The sequence below is a fragment of the Plecotus auritus genome (genome assembly GCF_963455305.1).
Source record: "Plecotus auritus genome assembly, chromosome: 1".
NCBI lineage: Eukaryota > Metazoa > Chordata > Mammalia > Chiroptera > Vespertilionidae > Plecotus > Plecotus auritus.
Window position 1 is genome coordinate 4,657,297 of NC_137770.1, and position 24,078 is coordinate 4,681,374.

General features: G+C 58.6%; 1 protein-coding gene across 6 annotated transcripts in view; it reads left to right on the forward strand.

Moving 5' to 3' along the window:
• TECPR2 (tectonin beta-propeller repeat containing 2) overlaps window positions 1-24,078 on the forward strand; it is an 80,028-nt gene that overhangs the window by 29,612 nt on the left and 26,338 nt on the right. For all 6 annotated transcript variants that reach the window (XM_080645195.1, XM_080645196.1, XM_080645197.1 and 3 more), the window contains 9 exons: window positions 1,513-1,830; window positions 2,710-3,698; window positions 6,039-6,228; window positions 7,850-8,023; window positions 12,053-12,233; window positions 13,332-13,473; window positions 15,859-16,099; window positions 17,166-17,255; window positions 18,679-18,912. In XM_080645195.1, coding sequence (XP_080501321.1) covers window positions 1,513-1,830; window positions 2,710-3,698; window positions 6,039-6,228; window positions 7,850-8,023; window positions 12,053-12,233; window positions 13,332-13,473; window positions 15,859-16,099; window positions 17,166-17,255; window positions 18,679-18,912 — 2,559 coding nt within the window. The remainder of the gene's footprint in view (window positions 1-1,512; window positions 1,831-2,709; window positions 3,699-6,038; window positions 6,229-7,849; window positions 8,024-12,052; window positions 12,234-13,331; window positions 13,474-15,858; window positions 16,100-17,165; window positions 17,256-18,678; window positions 18,913-24,078) is intronic.

The following is a 24,078-nucleotide window of genomic DNA, read 5'->3' on the forward strand; positions in this document are numbered from 1 at the left end:
AGTGAACTGGCTCCTGGTGGGAACCAAAGCGGCTACGTGCTCACCATTCCCGATCCTATAAACCCTCAGAAGGGCCGCCTGGGAGGTGCTGAGTCTCAGCACGGTGCCTGAGGGGCCCAAAGACACCACCTCTGCACTGCGTGAGCCAAACCCGAGCACATCCGGTCCCAGAGCCCCTGCATTTGTGGGGCCTCGGAGGTCAAAGAGCAGTGACACAGAGGTTCTGTTGGTCTCTGACAACAAGCCCGTGGGCAGTGCAGACCCCTGTCCCTCCACCCACCGCCTTCCTCGTCCTGCGCCCCCCGCCCCCGTGTCCCTTCCTTGCTCTGTATCCGCACTGTCCAGCAGGTGGCCCCTGTCCACACTTGGCTGCTCAGGGCTTGAATGGCAAGGGCAGCCGAGGAGCTGCGTTTTCAGTGTTTCACTCTAATTCGTCTGCATGTAAACAGCTCCGTGGCTAGTGCCTCTGTGCCGGACAGCGCAGCGCCAGACCGAGGGCTCCAAGCGTTCGCTGTGTGACCGGCGCAGGCCGCCACCCTGCCCTGGGCTTCGTGCAGCAGAGCCTGCTCTCCGGTCCCGTGAGCTCCAGGAGCCGCTGTCGGCCCCAACAACCCGGAACAGGAGTGCCGCCGGCCGGCGGAGGCCGGTCTGAGCACCTGGACTGGTGTCTGGAACGCAGTGGGTCCCAGTGGCCCCGGTCCTGGGCTGAGGGACGGTGGCTGGAGCCGCTCAGGCCCTGATGACCTGCTGGTGTCGAGTGAGAGAAGGGCGGGCCCATGGAGGGGGACTTGCCTGTTCTCTGTCCTGGGACAGAGTCCGGGACGCTCTCCCTGCCGCTCCTCCCCCTGCCTCTGCCTGGAGCGGGCGCTGCCTGGGTTAATGAACATGGTCTTGAGTTGGCTCTCGTGGACACCTACCCTTTCCTCCCTGGATGTTGAGCAGTGTAATGACGGGCATGCCTCTATTTTCAAAGCTCTTTGGGTGCCAGGGAAGTATATTCACGGCACGGGGTGAGCACGAGATAGCATAGACCAGCCGTGGGCAAACTACGGCCCGCGGGTCGGATCTGGCTGTTCTATCCGGTTCTCTTGCTCTCCCCTCCGCTCCTTTACTTTGAATTTATATTAGTTCACACAAACACTCCATCCATGCTTTTGTTCCGGCCCTCCAGTCCAGTTTAAGAACCCATTGTGGCCCTCGAGTCAAAAAGTTTGCCCACCCCTGGCATAGACCCTTGTCAGACAGGCCTCTCCTTTGTCAGTTATCGGTGCGTCAGTGAGAGGCGCTCCGTACCTAGTGGAGTCCCTTCCTGTGGGGTTATTGACGAGGCAGCTGGGAGACTTTTGATAAATAAGCTGCCTGGAGAACAAAAGCTGTCGATGGGAGTGTTTTGTGAGATTCTTTGAGTTTTGTGAGCTCTCTGCATTCAGAGGCCGGCGTGTAGGGTCAGTTAACATAAGAGCACGTCGAGTCTCAGGTAAGCGGCAGTAAAACGGAACTCTTCCTTCTCAGCACGAGACAGTCTGGAGACGCCAGGATGCACAGAGCAGGTCCCCGCGCAGCACGCAGAGAGGCCGCCGGGGGCCCCGGTCCCTGAGCCGAGGCTCAGAGGCGCCTCCGTGGCCAGCTCCGTGGCCAGCGAGCCGAGGAGCAGGAGCAGCTCGCTCAACTCCACCGACAGCGGCTCCGGGCCCCCGGCAGCCCCGGAGCTGGGCCGGGGCGGCCAGCCCGCCTCACAGCGGTTCAGCGCCATCAGCTCGGAAGACTTCGACCGGGAGCTCGTTGTGAAGCCTCTCAAAGTGAAAAAGAAGAGGAGGAAGAAGAAGGCAGGTACGTCTGCGTGGGGCACTCGCCCTTCCCAGGACAGTCAGCAGAGAGGGTCCTCACAAACAGCGTGCTCCTGCCCCGAGGGAGGCGTGCTGCGAATGCTCTGCCCTTGACCCGCGGGAAGTGTCGCCGTGAGGGCTACATAGGATCGCCCGCCTGTGTGCAGAGCGCTCTGCCTCCCGGCGGGGTTCGGCGCTCCCCAGTATTTAAATAAAAGGCTGGTTGGCCCAGGTCTACCGTTTACTAGACAGAGACACCGGGAACCTCGCCGGAAGGTCAGGAGGCGAGCGTGACGCTGTGTCTAGATGGTCACTTAGGTGCCGTCGGGTGTGTGTGCCACCAGATACGGGATTTAACTTCAGCTTCCTCCTCCTCTTAGCTGAGACCCTTGCTGTATCGAAGGATATCTTACCAGGTTCCTAAGCGCTTTAATAACGTCCAGAAGTTGGTCTGGCCTCTTAGTTCTTTCATCTCTCTGAGTGACGTGTCCTGAGGGAAGCCTCCGAGCCCATCGCACGTAGGGCGTTTGCATCCATTTAAAATACCCAGCGTGGGCATAATTTGCGCTTGAGAGGTTTGTTCTTTGCCAGTTTAAAATGTATTTTTCATTTATTTAAAACATTTTTCCTTTACTTAAAATGTATTTTTTCTTAAGCCAAAACTCTTTTAGAGGAAGAGAGAGAAGTGTTGTCCCACTTACGTATGCATTCCGTGATGGCTGCTTATGTGTGCCCTGACCAGGGTCAGACGCACCGCCTTGGCGTGTTGGGGACAGTGCTCTAACCAACGGAGCTACCTGGCCGGGGTCTTAAAATTTTGGGTTTTGATTCGTGTCTTCATGGAGAACCATACCTCATTTCAAACATCCTTGTTTTAAATTAGAAGACGGAAGCAGCAACGCCTGGCACAGTTCCCTTGAGTCGACTCCCTGCTGTGAATTTCCTGGTGACAGCCCCCAGTCCGTGAACACAGACCTGCTGTCCACAGCCTCAAGCTTGGGCAGCATGGTGGATCGGCTGAGCACCGAGTCTCCCGACTGGGACGGCAGCCTCAGCGGTGAGGTGAACGGTGTCCTGCGGCAGAACCACGACCCTGAGGCGTTCAGTGTCCTGGAGGCGCCTGAGCCCGCCCCTGACTTCCTCAGCGAAGATGACCGGGTGGAGATCCCGCGATGGAGCCCGGCAGGCCAGATGGAGCTGCGCGGTGGGGGGCTGTGCTTGCCCCTGCACCTGAGGGGAGACGTGGAAGGTGGCGAGGTCACAGAGCTCGAGGGAGAGCCTCGTCCTGCGGATGATGGACCCAGTAGCAGACAGTCACCTTGCCAAGACCAGGACAGCCCTGCTGAGGCCCAGGGGGTGGGGGGCTGGGAGCCTGAGGACCCCCAGTGCACGTTGTCCGCAGCCTCTCTCCTGGACTTGCCCCCCGTGCCTTCCAGCCCTAGCGGGGTGCCCAGTGCCGAGTGCAGGCTGCCGGAGACCAGAGCGAACAAAGGCGGCGCCAAGGAGGGCGGCGGAGAGCAGGGCCTGCTCATGCACGCGGCGGCTCCTGGCCACCTCGGGTCCGATCCCTGGCTCGCTGTCACTGACGATGACGCGGGCCAGAGAGCAGTGGTTGCTTCCGAATGTGACCTGGGGAGTGTGGGCGGACGGCTGACTCCTGTCTGTGCCTTGGTGGCCGGCGCCCAGGACTCTCGCCCCGAGCATCCCTCACGGGATCAGGTGCTGACGTCCAGCGACGAGGAGGACATCTATGCCCAAGGGCTGCCCTCTTCGTCCTCGGAGACGAGTGTGGCGGAGCTTGGAGGCAGCCGCTCCCTGCAGGACCTGAGCCAGCCAGCCGACGACGATGCTGGGCTGCTGAAGTCAGATCAGGTATGTGGGCTTCTGTCTTTGGGGACGTCGTCGGCGACCCGTGTTCCTTTTTATGGAAAGAGATTCTATGTCTACTGCAAAACCTGTAGGACAAGTGTTTGAGGTCCGGGTTGGGGGCGTTTCCGGTGCAGGGCCCGCGGATGGCCTGGACTCGTGCTGACCTGTGTCCCTGCTCAGTAACCCGCATCTCCGCAGGAGCAGCGTCCTGCCAGCACAGGCACTAGTTTTGGTCGCCTCGGGGAGGCCTGACCCGGCCTGGCCATTCCAGACACCGGTGGGCAGAGGACCAGCACTGGCGGTGGAGAGGGCTCTGAGCAGGTGGGAGGCAGGGACTGTCCTCGCCGCCCCCTCAGGCGCGCCCACGGCACCAGCTGCAGGAACCCGGCCCTTTCCCAGCGCTGGCTCCTCGGCCAGCGGTACTGGCGCCAAGGCTCCCGCAGGCTGGGTCCGGTGCCTGCGGGCCTCCCCGCCCACGCAGCCAGGAGACGATTATGAACCGTCCTGGGCCGTTTATATAAAAAGTGCTTTTTAATTAGTGTTTACTTTCCGTAGCAGGTAATGGCTATTCGAGGTATTTGGTTTCAGGGTGACCCGTGTGCTGTAACTTTTCCTCCTGAGTGGGTGTGAGTGCGGGTGTGAGTGTGAGCTGCAGCCGCCTCCACCTGTGCTTTCCCTGCACGTCCCGCCAGGCTCTCGGCGCTGGTAGTGGTGCCATCTGGGCAGGCACCAGGCCAGGCACTCACAAACTAACGCAGCAGGTAGGCACTGTTGTCCCGCTTTACAGAGAAGGAAGCTGAGCCTGGCACAGTGGATGGCTCACACAGAGCAAGTGAAGGGCCAGGCTGGCCGCAGACCCCCAACCTCTGCCCTGCTGTCCCCAAGTGGAACACACAGCTTGCTTGTCCTGGGACAAAGTGCCAAAGGCCTGGCCTGTGTCTGTCTGTCCTGAGGGCCTCGGCTGCCAAGCTGTTTGGAGCCGGGGATGCCGCGGTGCATGTGACAGCAAGCAGCGTCACCAGGTGGATGAAGTGAGGGGCAGTCTCAGGGACTCTAGGCCAGAGCTTAGGGAAGTGCTTCCCCAGAGGAAAGGGCGCTGGCACTCTGAGGACCTTTCTCCTGCCTTCGTGCCCCTGGGGAAAACCTTAGTCCTCAAAATTCACCCCGCAGAGCATCCTGGCCAGATTCCTACGAGCCACACCTGTGCCCTGTGGGTGAGGATTGGGACAGTGATTGAAAATGTGCTTAAAACACACACAACCGCTGGGGTGGGTGGGGAGAGATTAACTAAAGAACTTGCTGTATGCACAACCCATAGACACGGCCAGTACTGTGGTGAAGGCCCGGGGTGGGACGGGGGTGGGCTAGAAGGGGTCAGTGGGGGGAAATGGGGAAATCTGTAATACTTTCAACAATAAATATTTTAAAATTTGATTAAAACACACACACAACAAAGATAGTGGCAGAGCTGCTTCTGCTAATGTCGGTGGTGAGGTGATGTACAGGCAGGTGTCTGTAAGGTGGGCTGTTCCTATGGGACAGAGCCAGGTCATTCCAACTCCCCGGCTCTCCCCGAACCCCCCGGCTCTCCCCGAACCCCCCGGCTCTCCCCGAACCCCCCGGCTCTCCTTGAACCCCCCGGCTCTCCCCGAACCCCCGGCTCTCCCCGAACCCCCGGCTCTCCCCGAACTCCCCGGCTCTCCCCGAACCCCCGGCTCTCCCCGAACTCCCCGGCTCTCCCCGAACCCCCCTTCTCTCCCCGAACTCCCCGGCTCTCCCCGAACCCCCGGCTCTCCCCGAACCCCCGGCTCTCCCCGAACTCCCCGGCTCTCCCCGAACCCCCCTTCTCTCCCCGAACTCCCCGGCTCTCCCCGAACCCCCCGGCTCTCCCCGAACCCCCGGCTCTCCTTGAACCCCCCGGCTCTCCCCGAACCCCCGGCTCTCCCCGAACCCCCCGGCTCTCCCCGAACCCCCCGGCTCTCCCCGAACCCCCCGGCTCTCCTTGAACCCCCCCGGCTCTCCCCGAACCCCCGGCTCTCCCCGAACCCCCCGGCTCTCCCCGAACCCCCCGGCTCTCCCCGAACCCCCGGCTCTCCCCGAACCCCCGGCTCTCCCCGAACTCCCCGGCTCTCCCCGAACTCCCCGGCTCTCCCCGAACCCCCCTTCTCTCCCCGAACCCCTCGGCTCTCCCCGAACCCCCCTTCTCTCCCCGAACCCCCCGGCTCTCCCCGAACTCCCCGGCTCTCCCTAAATTCCCTGGCTCTCCCTGAACCCCCCGGCTCTCCCCGAACCCCCGGCTCTCCCCGAACCCCCTGGCTTTCCCTGACCCCCCACTCTCCTCAGTTTGCAGAAAGCTGGATGGGCTACTCGGGGCCCGGCCACGGCGTCCTCAGCCTGGGCGTCTCCGAGAAGCACCTCTGGTGCCTGGACTACAGAGGCGGCCTGTTCTGCAGTGCGTTGCGGGGTGCCGGTGCCGGGCTGCGCTGGCAGAAGTTTGAAGATGCCGTCCAGCAGGTGGCAGTCTCGCCCTCAGGTTCGCCCTTTTCTGCTTGCCGCCCCGGGGTCACCGCCCTCGCCAGAGGTCCCTGCAGCCCATTCCACAGACAGCTGCTGGGGGGGGGGGGGGCGGGCTTTTCTCCACAGATTGCTTCGTTTGCTATCCGTGAAAGAGCGTAAATGGATGTTCAGTCTGAGCTTCTGTTTTTTTATTAATTGCAGTGGTAACACATGAACATTTTTTGCAGGCTATACAAATAGCTTGAATTTTGAGGACATGGAGGGAGATGTAACTTGCTCCTTACAGAAATAAAATGCATTTCTGTTTCTTAGCGTTGCTTTAAAGCAACTGAACTAAGGAAGATGGGTCAATGCACATGTTGGGTACGTTCAGACTCTCTGGTTTCCTTTTTAGAAGTCATTTTTAAATGAGCTATGTACAGATATCCTCTGGGTGAACAGCCTGCTCCCTGACTGGACAGAGGAAGCACCCAGCGTCTGATGCCACGATCCGGCCACGGAGGAGCCGCTGGGCTGAAACGCCCGCTGTCTCTGTAGTCGTGGGGCTTCCCGCCTCACCTGTTCGGGGCGGGCGGGCGGAACAGAAGGGTGTCTGTGTGTCTGCCGGGGGTGCCTGGTTTGTCGCCAGGAAGCTGGTGGGAAGTCCTACTAAAGTCTGACCTTGGGCTGTGCTCTGTGACTTTGCAGTGGATTTCCCTAACTCCCCCTGGGCTTCGTCACCATTTAAAATGCTAGCTTGTCAGGGTGCCTTTGTTTTAGCCCTCTGCTGTTTGAAGAATCTTTTTCCTTCAGAGACCAACTGAGGAGACCTCCTCCCTTCGTGGGCATGGTGATTGTGGGTTTCCATCTCTCTGTCCTTTACCTTGGGGGTCACCTCCTCAGCCACTTAGGAGCTTGGGTCCTTCCCTGATGATAGTAATTGCCTTGCGTTTCCAACCCTCCTGCCCCCCGTTGCTCTAGTGAGAACTCTGCTCCAGAAGGTGGGTGTCCTTGGCTGGGATGGCCTCGGGGCCACGTCTGGAGTCAGCGCCTGAGCCCTGAGCCCTGAGCCGTGGCATTTGGGGCGAGCTTTGCCGGGGCACCTGTCCTGCTTCCTCTCCTCAGGCCCGCCCTCTGGTCCAGCTGCTGTGCTTTCCGTCATCCTGGGCCAGGTGGCTTCTCACACTTGGGTGCCCAGCCTGTGCCACACCCCCTGTCTGCAGAGGGCCTTCCCGTCCTCCCTTCTTCGCTGTCCTTCAGAATCCCTTTGAGTGAAGAAAGCACAGCCCAGGCCAGATGCTTCCTTCTCTGCAGCTTGCCCCGGGGAAGTGACACCCTCTGACACCCTGCAGGGCTCCCACCTGCCTCAGGGCGCAGGGTGGCTCACTGTTCACTTGGTCTCCCCTCGGCCACTAAGGATGAAGGCCGCGCCCCCGTTTAGTGTGGTGAGTGCCTGTGAGGTGCCAGCCCCGTGGTCTCGCCGTTTCACAGATGAGGTCAGGACACCCGAAGCCGGCAGGTGGCAGCCACAGATTGAAACCTGGGCACCGGGGGCTCCTCCCCGTGAGGGCTGAAGCCAGGCGGCGTTCAGAAACCCCCTCCCCGGCGCCCAGGCGGAGTGTGTCCACGTGGTTCCGACGGGAGCTTTCTCTGCGCAGGCGCCCTCCTCTGGAAGATCGAGCAGAAGTCTAACCGGGCTTTTGCTTGTGGCAAAGTGACCATCAAGGGCAAGCGGCACTGGTACGAGGCACTGCCCCAGGCCGTGTTTGTGGCGCTGAGTGAGGACGCCGCCTGGGTCATCAGGACCAACGGAGACCTGTACCTGCAGACAGGTAAAGGCGCCCAGGTGTGACGGCTGCTCTCTGCGCCCTAAGAGGCTGAAAAGCCATTTAAATTAACGTTTCTAGAGAGAGGGTGCTTCCATTAGCATGTTAGCTGTTTCCTGCTACTGATTCACATTCAACCAGGACACATTTAGGGCGAGAACGAATGGGATTGTTTAGTGAGGAACAGAAACAGAACCTTAGTCTCCTTCCTGGTGACCACTGTGTGTCACTTACCCCGCAGGGTCGGGTCTGAGAGAAGTGCCACTGGCACCCTTCCGTGGCTGTGCCTGGGTTTCTCAGTCAGGCCACAGCCCGCTTCTCGGCACACACTTACATGGAGGTCAGGGAAAAACGAGAACTGGTCTGCTCCCAATAGCAGTTCAAGGAAGCTGCCCTGAGGGCAACCTTAGCTGCTGGAGGCGACACAGGGCGACTTGTTTACTAAAAGGAGACTGATGAGAGTCCATGTCCCTGTGCTGTCAGCAGAACGGGGGCGGGGGGGGGGGGGCGAGGGGGGGTCCCGGAGCAGTGATTCACAGGACTGGGGCGGATTGGGCGGGAACTCTTCTTCTTGTTGTTGATCCTCACCCAAGGATATTTTTCCATTGATTTTTAGAGAGAGAGGGAGGGAGGGAAAAAAAGAGAGACATCGATGTGAGAGAGACACATCGATTGGTTGCTTCCTGCGTGGGCCCCGACCCAGGGCCCAGGAATCTGCAACCCAGGTATGTGCCCTTGACTGGAAACGGAACCCGGGACCCTTCAGTCAGCAGGCGGATGCTCTAACCACTGAGCAGCCAGCCAGAGCCAGGAGCTCTTTTCTGGTTGTCAAGAGACCATATTGGATTTCCGTAAAGATCAGTCTTCTAACCAGCAGTATTGCTGGTGCCGAATGTTGTGATCTCTCTTACAAACTGTCACGGCTGATTCCTGGAGGCTCAGAGCCCAGCTGTGGGAGGGCCGGCGCATCCCCGAAGCCTGCTGGAGCCCTGGCGGCAGCTCGGCAGCTCCTGGGTCGTGGGCCAACCCTGGTCCCTGGCCTCCTTCTCTGTCTCCCTTCCAGCGGAAATAGCTCTGGGGCATCTGAGTGTTGTTCTTGGTGGGGAAACGGGGTGCTCCTGCCTGGGGGTGAGGAGCGGGTGGCCTCATAACCAGCAGTGCCTTAGGAGTCTCCAGGGCAGTGGTTTCAAAGGAGCCCTGTTCCACCTAGACCTTCTGGGGTACAGTCTCAGGTTGGCCCGAGGATTTGTAGGCGTTAGGTCGCCGAAGGAGGAAAGCACGAGGCCAGAATGGTGAGGGATTACGAATTTATTCGAATTTATTCCATCAGCCGCCCACCAGGTGGCTGAGCCTGGTGGGAGTCAGTGGCTTTGAAAGGACTTTGGGCAGGATTTCTCTGGGCGGAGACTTCCTTATGCATACCCGGAGGGGAGAGAGTGGGATGTGGTCACCGCAAGTGAAAAGTGGTCTTCAGCGAATGGACTGTCCACAGTGCAATGGCCTGAAAAGCCAGTTCCGGGGGAAGGGTATCAACTCAACTGCTCCGTCAAACCTAACATCCCAGCCTTTTTGTTTTATGGAATAGGGACGAGGTCAGATCTGAGGTCAGATCTTCCGTAATCGCTTCCTGCCGAGTCTGGACGTCGAGATCACAGGGGGTTGGACTTTGATAGCAGTGGGCTGGACGAGGGTCCCAGCAGCATGATTTCCCCAAGAGACAGGTTGGCGAAGTCTCGAGAGCCATCCTGTTGAGTGACTTGGGAGGTAAAAGCGGGTCCTGAGGCTGCCACAGCGTCACTTGTCTGGTTTTGCTGCTTTTCTGGGCCTGGAGCTGAAATACAACTCAGACCCTAGATCAGGGGTGGGCAAACTTTTTGACTCGAGGGCCACCATGGGTTCTTAAACTGGACCGGAGGGCCGGAACAAAAGCATGGATGGAGTGTTTGTGTGAACTAATATAAATTCAAAGTAAAGGAGCGGAGGGGAGAGCAAGAGAACCGGATAGAACAGCCGGATCCGGCCCGCGGGCCGTAGTTTGCCCACCCCTGCCCTAGATGTTATTTTAAGGGGGAAAGAGTAGGGGTCTCAGTTGCCTCACTAGCGATATGAAAGCGGAGAATAGGTTACCCTGCGCGTGAGGTTCTTGTGTTCCCAGTTTTGCCCCTTGCTGGGCATCCACGTGTTTCTTGTAGGTCCTGAGACAGGGTTTCAGAATAGGTAGAGCAGGGGCTCCGCCACCCGGCGTGCGGCTGAGGGAATAAGTTCGCAGTCCCTCACCACTCTGGCCTCGTGCGTTCCTCCTTCGGCGACCTAACAGTGGGTGAGAAGTCCTGCAGGTGGTTCCCACCTCGTTTGTGCAAGGAAGTACACGCCACGGCCTGCGGCTGACTGTGCCAGATGTGTGTGACCTGTTGGGAGCACACTGAAGACCACGGAATATGGGATTTCAGTTCTGCCAGCCCACCCGGAGGGCCTGCTGGTTCGCTGGGCAGAGGGTGCCAGGAGGCAGGACAAGAGTCCTGTGGGGAGTCAGGGGGCCTGGGGCTGGTGCTGCCCCAGCGATGGACCGCGCTGTTCACCTAGGACAGTGGTCGGCAAACTGCGGCTCGCGAGCCGCAGTTTGCCGCTCTGTTGGCTAATGAGTTTGCCGACCACTGCCCGAGGACACCCAGGGTTTTCATTTGAACGTTGGAGCCCCTTCGTTGGAGCTGCTCTGAGAGGGTGACTGGCGGCCTCAGATCTGCCGACCCCTCTGCTCCCCCTGAGGCTCCAAGGGGCACAGCTGTCCACAGGGAAGGGCGTCTGAGCGCCGGCTGCTCTTGGCCTGGGCCCCGTTGTTTGGGGTCTGGCTGCTCTTGGCTCTGGGTGTTCCCCGTCCCAAGTCCACGCGCCTGATGCTTCGAACGGCCCAAACTCAGAATGTCGGAATTTGGGAGAAGGAAAGGTTTCTTTATGGAGAAGTCCCTGACCTAGAAGAGGGGAAGCTCCGTGGTGCCTCAGATCCCTCGTAAGAAAATAGAGCTCAGGCTTCCTTTACGTCAGGGAAAGGGGAAAGGGGCGTGGTGGGGGGCGGGGGGCCAAGAGGTGATTGGTGACTGAAGACATCTGGGCGCCAGCAGGGGCCCGAGGAAGATTGTGCTAGAGGAGGTGAGTCTGGTCATGAGGTTCCTGCAAATCTTGGAAAAATAATCATTAACTTTGTACATACTTCCCTTTCCTCCTGGGGAGAGGCACGTTCTGGCGAGGAGAATCCCTCTAATGGCTAGCGTGTCTGTTTGCAAGAAGCTGTTGGCCTAGGGGCCGTGGGGACAAAGCCGGCGGACAAGATGGAGCCAGAGGCCAGCGTCTCGCTCTGGTCTGGGCCTTCGCTTCTTTCAGGACACCCTGGGTGCCAGCTCTGAGTTGTTACTCCCGGGTTTCCAAGGGCCTCCGGAAAGGCTGCACCCAGAGGTTGTATTCAAGCACAATTTAACCACTGTATGTTGACAAGACCTATTTTCCCTTTTGTATTGAACTTATTGGGGTGACACTGGTTAATAAAATTACATAGGTTTCAGGTACTATTCTATATTACATCCTCGGTGTATTATATTGTGTGTTCACCATCCAAAATCAAGTCTCCTTCCATCACCGTTTATCCCCCATTTACCCTCTTCTGCCTCCCCCCCACCTCCCTTCCCTCTGGTAACTGACTACACCTTTTATTTTGTTTTATTTTATTTATTTTTAATCCTCACCTGAGATTTTTTTTGTTGATTTTAGAGAGAGAGAGAAACATCAATGTGAGAGAGAAACTGATTGGTTGCCTCCCGTACATACCCCCCACCAGGGATTGAACCTGCAACCTTCCCGTGTGGGGGATGATGCTCCAACCAACTGAGCCACCCAATCAGGGGCTGACTAGATCTTTTAAAAAGCACTTTTTACAAAGGAATATAGCAAAATATCCAAAAAGAAAAATAAGTACACAGGATAACCATGAGGTGTGACATCCTGATTGTGTGTTTGGGGGCTTCCTGTCCATCTCTCTGGCAGGTCTCAGCGTGGATCGCCCCTGTGCCAGAGCCATCAAGGTCGACTGCCCATACCCACTGTCGCAGGTGACAGCCCGGAACAGCGTGGTGTGGGCGCTGACGGAGCAGAGAGCCCTCCTGTACCGGGAGGGCGTGAGCAGCTTCTGCCCTGAAGGCGAGCAGTGGAAGTGTGACATCATCAGGTAACTAGTGGTCCGGTTTGTCCCACCTCTGGTCCTTGTCAGCAGGGCGCCCCTCAGGCGTCCAGGGGTGCCTTCCCGGGGAAGAGCTGGTTCCCTGAGGGTTTCCAGGGTAATGGTGTTCTCTGCAGTTGTCAGAACCAGTTTGAGCAGCCTGACCTTGGAGACACTGTCCACCTCTGAGGGCGCTGCATGTTGGGTCAGAGCTCAGCTTTTCCAGTGCTGCTGCCTCCTGTGCAGCCCCGAGCCTCGCCCACCACCGTCTCTCAGGACCGTCTCTGTTCAGAAGTGCCCAGTGTCGGGTTTCTCTTTAGAATCTCGGATGCTGTAGAGTCAAATAGTTTTCTTTATTATCCTCCTAGTCAATTGAGATTGACCTCTGAATTGCAATTTATTTGGTTACATTTTGCCATTCAAAATTTTAATTACAGAATTGCTATCAAATCATTTTGCTAATGTAAAATTATTAATAGCCCTTAGAAAATTGGATTAGGATATTGGTTTGCATTTAGCAACCCACGAAACTTGAGCCAGTCCCCATTGTGAGCCAGAACTGCTGGGCTGGGTGTGCAAAGACCGCTGAGCCTGCCCTGCCCCATGGAGCTCCCGTGGGAGTGTAAATTGACCCGTCGGCTAGTGCAGATGCTCCTGAACCAGGGAGCGGGGCAAGCACTGGGCGCACCGTGCAGAGAGGAGCCCAGCTGAGCCCGAGGCTGGTGAGGATGGCACCAGGTGCCCAGAGAGCGGCGTCTGCCCAGCTGCAGCTGCCCGCACAGCCCGGCACACAGTGAAGGAGGGACGGGGTGGAGGCGCCTCGGGGCCTGAATCCCTGCTGGGCCGCTGCTCACCTTTTCCTGGGGTCATTTTCTTCCCAAAGCTCTCCTGTCACTCTGGGTCTTCGTGTGTCTTTCAGAAGCTGCGATGCCTTTGAACAATTGATGTTGCACAGTAACTTAACTCAAAACGCAGCTTTCTGCCTTGGATCTTGTGGGTGGGGTGTCTCTTCTCCCAGGCCGACCCCCCAGGACGCCCTCTGCTGGCTTGCCTAGACCCACTGGGGCCTCGCCTGGATGCTGACTCCCATGTCCTCCTCCATTTCAGTGAAAGGCAGGCCTTGGAGCCTGTCTGTGTGACGCTCGGGGACCAGCAGACCCTGTGGGCGCTGGACATCCACGGAACCCTGTGGTTCAGAACCGGCATTGTTCCCAAGAAGCCCCAAGGGGAGGACGACCACTGGTGGCAGGTGGGTGTTCCGGTCGGGCCCGGGGTCTCCCTGGGGTGGGACTGCTCCCCCCTTACAGCCCCTGTCTTCCCTAAAGAGATGGGGGAGGGGCTAAATAACGGTACTCAGGTTTACTCAGCCAGACGGCGGATCGCAGCACATTGGAACACCACGACTTCCCACCTGAGGAGCTCTGCTCCGAGCACAGGCTGTGTATGCAGGTGGCTTAGAATCTGCTTTACGTAAACCCGTGACGTCCACTCGGAGGCCTGGGTAGTGATGGTGTTTCATTCTGACAAACGCGCTAAGAAAGAGACTGCACAGTAGGTTGGGAAAACCCAGCCCACAGTTACAGTCCCTCTCTCTCTGCTTGTTCGCAAGTCCTCTGAGTGGGAGGCACTTCAGGGGAGTCCTCCGCCGGCGCCCGAAAGGGAGGGCTTTGGGAAGGGAGGGTGTCAGTAGCCACCTTCCGTGACTTGGTGCCAGCCAGGGTGGCTGGAATGCTCTCAAAGGAGTGTCTGCCCCCCCTGTGGTGCGGGGTCTCCCCGGGCTGCCCTCGGCGGGTGTGAAACTGTCACCTCAGACTCGCCTTGTTGCTCGTAGGACCCTGAGGTGAGACTGGGAAAGTCAGGTGTGTTTGCTCTTTGATGCATGTGTGTGTGTGTACATACGTCACTGATTCACGTGCCAGGTGGCACTCCAAGAGTTCTGCAAAGGACTTGAAAATACCTTCTCAGTGCTCGTTGCCATGTCATATGGTTTCTCACACACACACACACACACACACACACACACACACGCACACGCTCACCTGTACATGCGTACTAACTTCTGTTTTTAAGTAGCCAAGAGAAAAGCAGACACATTTTGCAGTAATGCTCAGAACGTTATCCTTAGAGAGATTTAACGGGCAGCAGCATCTGAAGATTGGTTCTTTGCAGCCTGAGAGCAGCACTGTTTGGCTGCTAAACTTCATTTACATCTGCGTCCTGCTCACCAGCAGGTCCTGGTGCTGGGACTGCGTCTGTCCCAGGCCTGGTGTGGCCTTGGTGAGGCACGCACCGGGAAGCGCGGGCTCCCTGAGTGGTCACAGCGCCGGCGTGTGCGGGGCCCCGCATTCTGAGGGCTCCGGGGCCCGACGTGGTGAAGCCCCCGCTTCTACTTCAGTGAGGGCGGCAGCTCACACTGACCAAGGGCAGTGTTTGCACCCAGTGCTGATTTTTACAGGAATTTCCTTTTCGTTTCTGTGTTTTGTACATTGAGGTCCCTTTCACTCAACCCTTCATTGTGCGAGACTTGGGCATGTCACCTGCGCGAGACTATCCTGGGAATAGGGCGGCGACGCGCCTCTGGAAAGCCCAGCAGGGCAGATACGTGCGTGAAAGTGTTTTAGAAAGAGGAGGGGTCTCCTCAGGGGGCGCCCGGAAAAGCACCTTTCAGGTCACGTGAGAGGAGCAGGGTCCCAGCATCTGAGCCAGGTGCTGCCTGCAGTCCAGGACGGGGCTCCAGGCTGTCGGCCTGGCATGGGGACTCACAGTCCTGGCTTAAATAACAGATTAGTACTGAGAATGCCTCTTATTTTTTTTTTTAATATATTTTATTGATTTTTTTAACAGAGAAGAAGGAAGAGGGATAGAGAGTTAGAAACATCGATGAGAGAGAAACATCAATCTGCTGCCTCCTGCACACCCCCAACTGGGGATGTGCCTGCAACCAAGGTACATGCCCTTGACCGGAATCGAACCTGGGACCCTTGAGTCCGCAGGCCGATGCTCTATCCACTGAGCCAAACCGGTTAGGGCCTGAGAATGCCTCTTTAGGGCTAATTGTGGTGTAGTCTGAGTACTGTACATCGCTGTCCATGAGAAACACCGGAATTTAAAAACAAAGTAATTCTCACTAACTAGAACAAAAGTCTTAGAGGTGCAGGGGGTGATGTTCAGTCACAGGCTTGTAACAGGTCCACGTGATAGAAAAGTGTATAAAAGGTGGCATTTTCGGCCGAAACCGGTTTGGCTCAGTGGATAGAGCGTCGGCCTGTGGACTGAAGGGTCCCGGGTTCGATTCTGGTCAAGGGCATGTACCTTGGTTGCGGGCACATCCCCAGTGGGAGGTGTGCAGGAGGCAGCTGATCGATGTTTCTCTCTCATCGATGTTTCTAGCTCTCTATCCCTCTCCCTTCCTCTCTGTGAAATATCAATAAAATATATTTTATAAAAAAAAAGGTGGCATTTTCCACCTCTCTACGTCCAACCCCCAGGGGTCATGACAGCAGTTCGGGGGGGGGGGGGGGGGGGGGTCCTGCTAGACTTTTCTCAGTCCTCACTAACACGCACGTGCACGTGGGCCAGAACCTCCCTCTCGGCAGGAAGATCGCCCTGACAGCGTGTCCTCCCGTCCCTGCAGGTGAGCATCACAGACTACGTGGTGTTCGACCAGTGCAGCTTATTCCAGACCATCATGCACGCCACACACTCGGTGGCCACAGCGGCCCAAGTGCCCGTGGAAAAGGTGGCAGATAAGCTGCGCATGGCGTTCTGGTCTCAGCAGCTGCAGTGCCAGCCCAGCCTGCTGGGGGTGAACAACAGCGGCGTCTGGATCTCCTCGGGCAAGAACGAACTCCACGTCGCCAAGGGAAGTCTCATCGGTGGGTGAATTGCTTCGACTTTCACGCGGCTTGACAGGCAGCTTCAGTCCGAGGAAGGGGCAGCGTGTAAAGGAAAGCTCGCGCGCGGCCTGAGGAGGGGGCGGAGGCCAGTGGGAGTGTTGGGACGGAGGCATTCTTCGTGCTCGTCCGTCTCCCTTCTTCATCTGTCGTTGCTGCCACTGGGACCCCAGTGTCGGGTGTGCGATCCGTCTCCCCTGGGAACCTATTATGATAGAAAGCAAATGGAGCTCCGTTTTATGTTAATAACTTCACATTTAAATGAAAAAACTCGCCCTGACCGGTTTGGCTCAGTGGATAGAGCGTCGGCCTGTGGACTCCAGGGTCCTGGGTTCGATTCCAGTCAAGGGCACATACCTTGGTTGCGGGCACATCCCCAGTAGGGGGTGTGCAGGAGGCAGCTGATTGATGTTTCTCTCTCATCGATGTTTCTAACTCTCTATCCCTCTCCCTTCCTCTCTGTAAAAAATCAATAAAATATATTAAAAAATAAAATGAAAATCTCGCCCGAACCTGAAGAGCCTAGGAAGAGGGACTAGTCCATTTCCTGGAGGAAGACTGTCACGCTGTTGAAAACGCCGGGCTCTAGCCAGACCTGTAACGCGGTGTCAGCCCACGCGCACCCATCCCTTCTGTACATGCACCCCTGCTTCGTGGGCAGGACGGTGGCTCTGCTTGCCGGTGTCCACAGAGGGACGGGCCGGCTCTCGAGTGCCGCTCGGCCCTCCGAGTAAGGACAGGCTGGAACCAGCCGTGAGCCGCCAGGGCCTGCTGTGGTCTAGAGCAGCCTTGGGCAAACTACGACCCGCGGGCCGGATCCGGCTGTTCTATCCGGTTCTCTTGCTCTCCCCTCCGCTCCTTTACTTTGAATTTATATTAGTTCACACAGACACTCCATCCGTGCTTTTGTTCCGGTCCTCCGGTCCAGTTTAAGAACCCATTGTGGCCCTCGAGTCAAAAAGTTTGCCCACCCCTGGTCTAGAACCACGCTCTGGGGTGTGGTTCGTTTCTTCTTTCTTTGACACCTGCTCCTGTTTCTTCTTTCTAGGCACTTACTGGAACAACGTCGTTCCCCGCGGCACAGCTTCTGCAACCAAGTGGGCCTTTGTGTTGGCCTCCCCTGCTCCCACAAAGGAAGGTTGGTGGGAGCATAGGGCGTGGCCGTGGCACAGCTAAAGCCACCGTCTGCATGTGGCCTTGTGGGGTGGGGGCGTGGCTGGGTGGACCTCGGAGACAAGGTGGGGTCATGTCACAGGCCAGTGGTCCTTGTGGGCTGAGCCGAGGGCCCCTGGGGCTGGGCCCACCTGACCGGGAGAGAAGGATCCAGAGCAGTGAAGCTGAGTGAGTCTAATGACGGCACGTCCTGAGGAGGGGAACATACAGTGTAGCCGCCAGGGCTGGCAGCGGTGACTTCCAGCCATCTCCCCGGGCCATGGCACAGCAGCCAGGGGGGCACCCAGCTTCTTGGGCACCTTCCCGTTTCCTCTTGTGAATTCCGTCACCTCCCAGCAGCCACTTCCTGCCTGGTTTACAGTCGGGACCCTGCAGGGCAGGCTTGCTCTCTGGTCACAAGTCAGCCCCTTCCGGCATCGGGCTGGGAGCCAGGAGCGGCAGCGTGGGGGCCTGGGCACTCCGGTGACCCCTCTGGGAAGCCGCCTCCCAGTACGGCACGGGGTCGTGCAGTCTGTGGTTCAGGGGAAGCAGTTGGTTCATTCAAGCTTCAGCACCACCAGGAAGTGGGTAACGTGGTCAGAGCAGTAACTTCTCCCCAGTCGCTCTGACCACCGTGCTGAGAGCGGTAAGCTGAGACCTAGGCCAGCTCCGACTTGGCAGCAGAACCTGCCTGGTCCGCCGAGTCACGCTGGCCATGGCCCCGTCATGCTGGGGTGGGCAAACATGTGCCGCAGCGGTGTTACTGCTCACCGGGGCCGCTGCTGGGCTGGGACCTAACACAGGCCAAGGTGTTGCTCTAGGTCTTCAAAACCAAAGAAATCTTCAATTCCAAAACATACTGGCCACAGGTTTTAGATCGCATTTTGGAAGACATATTGTGCCCAAGGTTTTTTTTGGGTTTTTTTAATATATTTTATTGATTTTTTACAGAGAGGAAGAGAGAGGGATAGAAAGTTAGAAACATCGACGATGAGAGAGAGACATCGATCAGCTGCCTCCTGCATGCCCCCTACTGGGGACGTGCCCACAACCCAGGAACATGCCCTTGACCGGAATCGAACCTACGACCCCTCAGTCCGCAGGCCAACGCTCTATCCACTGAGCAAAACCGGTTAGGGCTGTGCCCAAGGTTTTAACTCCCCTGAGGGTCCATCATAGCACGTCCCGGGTCAGAGCCACTAGGCCAACATCGTAGCCTCCGACAATCCCTGAGCCCTGCTTTCTTTCACGTCTTTAAAGTATCTTGGGCTTGTCTCTTGCTCAGTCACGGTGTGCCCTCCGACGCTACCTTCAAGCGCATGGAGCGTCTGTCACACGGTGGCGAGGAGCGAGGGAGCCGTGGGTGTCAGCGGCCCTTTTGTCAGTGACCCCCCCGAACTCTCCCGCAGGCAGCGCCTTGTGGCTGTGCCAGGGCAGCAAGGACCTGTGCAGCGTGGGCGCCCAGCACGCGCAGTCCCGCCCGTCCACTGTGCAGCTGCCCCCCGACACCGAGATGAGGGCCTACGCCGCCTGCCAGGACGCTCTGTGGGCACTGGACAGCCTGGGCCAGGTGTTCATCAGGACGCTGTCCGCGAGCTGCCCCACCGGCCTGCACTGGACCCGGCTGGACCTTGCCCAGCTAGGTATGCCGTCGCGTGCGCTGTGCCTGCGCTGTGCGGGCCTCCGGCTTCCACCTGTGGGATGGTTGTGTGACGCTTTGTAAGCTGCTGGATTTCAGGAGGCCGATTAGCTACTCAGGCAGATTAAGGGGCTTCTTGGTTTTGTAGGGGCTTCACCTCCCACCTTGGTTTGGGGGTTTTCAGAACTGGGGAGGAGCGGACTCAGGAGGCTGCCCACAAGAACTGCTTCCGGTAATCCCGTTGGTGCCATTGCCTCTGCCAGTCTGCCTGCCTGTGGCACGCTGCTTCGTGCTGTGCAGTCTGGAAAATGGCACGTCCCGCGCCAGGGTCAGTGACCCGTTGACCGTCTCCTCCCAGCGTACACGAGCTGCTCAGCGCGAGGCTCGGTGCTCAGGCAGACGGGAGACACACTGCGTCTCCCGCTGCTCTCTCCGAGTCTCCTCGGGTTACAGGGCGGGCCACCCAGCAGGTGCCTTTGATAAATCATTCATTCTGTTCTAAGAGACAAGGTAATAGGATGAGCCCAAACATTAGGTTATGCAGGCAGATTCTTGATTGAACGGCAGCTTAGGTGTGGCTGGTCTGAGGCGGAGGGTGCGCCAGGGGCTCCAGAGGGTCCAGATGGGCCCTACAAATGCTCTGCCGAACGGTCTCCCGGTCAGCTGGCAGCCACCATTGTCTGCACAGCATTGATGTTTGAGGGTTCAGCCACACGTCCTCCACACAAAAGGAGGGGGAGCAGGAAGGGCCGCATCTCCTGGTGCAGGGGCCGCTCACCACCCCTCAGGCAGGTCTCGGCCCAGGTGGCTCCACAGGTGCCATGCGGAGAGCCTCATCTGTTGTCCAGCGAGGCCCCACACAGCAGCTCGGCTGCAGCAGCAGGCTGGCCTCCACCAGACAAGCCCGCTCTGTCCGGAGCTACGCATTGCCCAGGGTCATTTGTGTGTGTTTGTTAACCCTCACCTGAGGGATATTTTTTTCCTTGACTTTTAGAGAGAGAGACATAGATGTGAGAGACACATCGATTGGTTGCCTCCCGTTGGAGCCTGACGAGGGCCAGGATTGAACCTGCAACCCAGGTACATGTCCTCACACTGTCCTTTGAGCCTGATCCCAGCACCAGGGCCACCGTTCCGCTTGTGAGAGCATTTGCCAGCCATTGTTCTGATGGTGTGGCCCTCCTGCCTGCCCCGGCCCGTCCTCAGCCCCAGCCAGACCTTGTGGGAGATGCCGAGGTTCCTTGCGGAGGCGCAGAGGCCAGGCGCGGTTTGTGTCCTGCCGTACTGAGAGCTTGGTGCAGAGGGAGTGGGCATTGTGCCTGGCTCCACCCACCGCACCCGCTCTGCCAGGGCCTCCAGGCTCTAGGCTCCAGCCCACAGCCCTGCCTCCTCCATGTCAGCCCGGTCCTCCCGGCGCAGCTGGCAGGCTGGAGCGGGGCCGGTCTTGGAGGTGCCTTTGGGCGTCACGGGGGTGGTGGCCATTCTTTCTGGGGAGAAACAGCTTCGGGGACGGAGTCTGCATCCGAGGGGGAGCTGCATCCGAGTCGGGATGTGCTTGGCCGTCTGGGTGTGCTGGCAGTGGGCGCTTGCTGCCGGCACAGTGCAGGCGAGAGGACGGAGCCGCCGGCCTCCTGCCTGCAAACCCATCGTTGGCAAACCCGTGCCAGCGTGCAGCCGAGCCTGGCGTCGGTCACACAGCAGGTGGCAGGAGGCCAGGCTGCAGAGCGGGACTCACGGCAGAGGCAGTGCTGGCCGTGCCCAGAGCTGGGCCTGGCAAGCTGCTGGCTTCCCTTTACACCCAGCTCCTCGCCTTCCTAAGGGGCACAGCAGCGCCCACCGCAGAGAGATGGTGGCAGGAGCATCCGTGGAAATGGGCGCTGCCTCAGAGCTGGGTGGGCCCTGCTCTCAGTCCTGGCCTCTCTGTCCTCGTGTCCCGACCTTGAGAACATCGAAATGGAAGCCTGTCTTCCTGGTGCTGACCACGTGAGCTGGGCTACCTCACGCCGGTGTTGACCTTGGGCTGTGCCAGGTCATTGCAGTCTGGAATGTCACTGGTCTTCCCCACATGGCACACAGAAGTTGCAATTTTAAGGAACACGGTTTCTGCTTTTAATTTCTTCTTAAAGACGTAGCATCCCTCCTTTGCCCCTATGCTAACTACCAAATGAATTGCTGCTTTGAGGTGAAATGAAGAGCATTCTTAAATGTTTAGCTATTGAACCCAGTTGTAACAGCAGCATGGAATTTGCAGTTTATTACAACCTTAGTTTTTGGAAGCAATTGGCATCCTTTGGGGGATGTTTAAGATGCCCTGGCCCGTGTGCACAGTCAGGCACCGGGGTCAGCAGTGGTGCGGTTTGCGATGACAGTTCATGGCTCTCAGCGTGGGATGGGGGAGGGCCTGGTGTCAGTCATGCCTTTGGAAATGCGTGCAGAAAAGCGTGCCGCCCGATAGAGTAGAACGCCAAGCAGGTGCCACTTTATGTCACGGGCAGAAGTGCGTGTTGGTTGGGCTATGGAGTGACAAGCCCGGTATCAGCGGCTTCACAGTGAATGCCGCCTGCTCTCCCGCCAGCTGGCTGTCAGCCTCGCTCTGTCAGGGCCATTGTGCCCTGGGCGGGGGGGGGGGGGTGGGGGGGGGAGCCCTGGTCCCCTGGTCCCCTGGTCCCCTGGTACTCTGCGGCCCGGCCCCTCGGGCACTGCAGCTGGAGGGCCCTGCGCCAGCTCCAGCGGTTCCGTTCAGGAGGGACAATCACTTCTGCTCATAGCCCGCTGGCCAGATGGGGCCCTGCTTAACTCTTGGGACTGGGAGCCGTGGAGTGTGTGGGAGGCAGGGTGGCTGCCACCGGCCTCCACCGTCCCCTTTCCCTCTGTGGACGGACAGGAGCGGGAGAGCGGAGTGAGGCAGGACTGCAGGGAGCCCCGGGGGCCGTTCTCTGCTTTGCCCTGCTCTTCAGTCCAGAATCCGCTGGTTTATGCCGTTTAGGTTCCAGCAGCTTCTGTATTTGTTCTAAAAGAACGTGCCCCTGGTAATGGCACTGCGTGTTCTGCGTGGTGCTGTCCCCGCACGGTGAGAGGCCGCCAGTGTGCCTCTCTCCCCGGTGACTCCTCCCCAGCTGACTCCGCCCCAGGTGACTCCTCCCCAGGTGACTCCGCCCCAGGTGACTCCTCCCCGGTGACTCCGCCCCAGGTGACTCCTCCCCAGCTGACTCCTCCCCAGGTGACTCCTCCCCAGGTGACTCCTCCCCAGGTGACTCCGCCCCAGGTGACTCCTCCCCAGGTGACTCCTCCCCAGGTGACTCCTCCCCGGTGACTCCTCCCCAGTGACTCCTCCCCAGGTGACTCCTCCCCAGGTGACTCCTCCCCAGTGACTCCTCCCCAGCTGACTCCGCCCCAGGTGACTCCTCCCCAGGTGACTCCTCCCCGGTGACTCCTCCCCGGTGACTCCTCCCCAGGTGACTCCTCCCCAGGTGACTCCTCCCCAGATGACTCCGCCCCAGGTGACTCCTCCCCGGTGACTCCTCCCCAGGTGACTCCTCCCCAGGTGACTCCTCCCCAGGTGACTCCTCCCCAGGTGACTCCGCCCCAGGTGACTCCTCCCCAGGTGACTCCTCCCCGGTGACTCCTCCCCGGTGACTCCTCCCCAGGTGACTCCTCCCCAGGTGACTCCTCCCCAGCTGACTCCTCCCCAGGTGACTCCTCCCCAGGTGACTCCTCCCTGGTGACTCCTCCCCAGGTGACTCCTCCCCAGGTGACTTCTCCCCAGGTGACGCCCCAGGCAGCTGCTGCCTGGAGTGCCTCTCAGGGCGGCTGCAGACCCCAGCATAGCCTTGCCTTCCGATCAGCATTTGTATCTCAGCTATTTCTGGAACTTACTGCTGAAGCTACTTTACTTCGATTGGTACAGATGTTTTAAAATATACTTTAGAGCCCTAGGGAGTCTCTTGAACTCCCTGGTAGGCCATTCTGTAAAAGATTCAGAGAGGAAAATGCAGTTAATTTCAGCATAGGAGAAACCATCGTCTTTGGGAAATGCAGAGGGGTGCTGAGAACTTGGGTGTTGTGGGAGTTACACTTTTAAGTTTGTCTCATACTAGAGGCACGTGACAGGATTGCCACAGCAAGACCCGTGCCCACTGGTGCAGACAGGGGCAGTCATCCGATGCCGGGACAGCCGTGGGGTGCCAAGGGCAGCGCCGCCAGCAAGGGCAGCTGCACCACCTCTTCCCTAGTTTTAAAGTCCAGGTGACCCGCCCTCTGGCTTCGTCACCGAAGACAGACCACTCGGCTTGAAAAATGGGCAAAAGACCTGAGTGGGCACTTCCCCAGACACCCCTCACCCCTACTAGGAGGGGCGACGAGAGGTGCCCCCCGATGCTGTGGGCGTGTCGTGTCACCTGGGGACGCTGGCCCGGTGCCCGTCTGCCCTGGGCCCAGCAGCTCCCCCCGGGCACCTCTCAAGAGAAACAGCTTCTGCGAGAACGAGAGGAGCAGCTTTACTCCCCCAGCAGGCGCAGGGGCGGCCCACGTGCATGGCAGGGGAAGGGTGGTGTTCGGTGCAGGGGAACCGTCCTTGGCCATGAAAGGAGGGACCCCAGTGGGAGAAGCCACCCCCAGCGTGCCACCTAGGACTGTTTCCATGGAGGCCTAGACGAGGCCGGACTCACTGTGGTAGAAATCCAGAGTCGTTGCCTGGCAGTGACGGGAAGGGCCTGAGGGAACCTTCTGGGGTGATAAATGGTCCCTAACGTGACAGGGCGTGGGTTCCAGGTCGGTCCATGTGTCAAAGCTGATGGAACTGAATGTGAGGTCTGCGTGCTCTGGATGTGGTTTCCCAGGGGCCGAGGTAGCTGGTGTGGGGTCAGGCCAGCCTGGCTTCACCCTCAGTTCACCCTCAGCCTCCTGGCTCAGCCACATGTGCCGTGGGACCCTGATGGCCTCACATGGACGGGGATACTGGGTGCTGTGGCGAGGTTCGAAGTGAAGGCCTGGCTGCAAGCCCGCCCCGCAGCAGCTGTTGGTGATTGCCAGAGAGACTGTCAATCAAATGTGGTTTCTCTTTAAAGCTCCTTCTACATCCCTACCTCTTCGCATCAGCTTAATCAACAGGAGAAACAGGAGCAGAAAAGTGAGGGTTCGGGAGGCTGTGTGAGCTCCCCTTCGCCAGCTT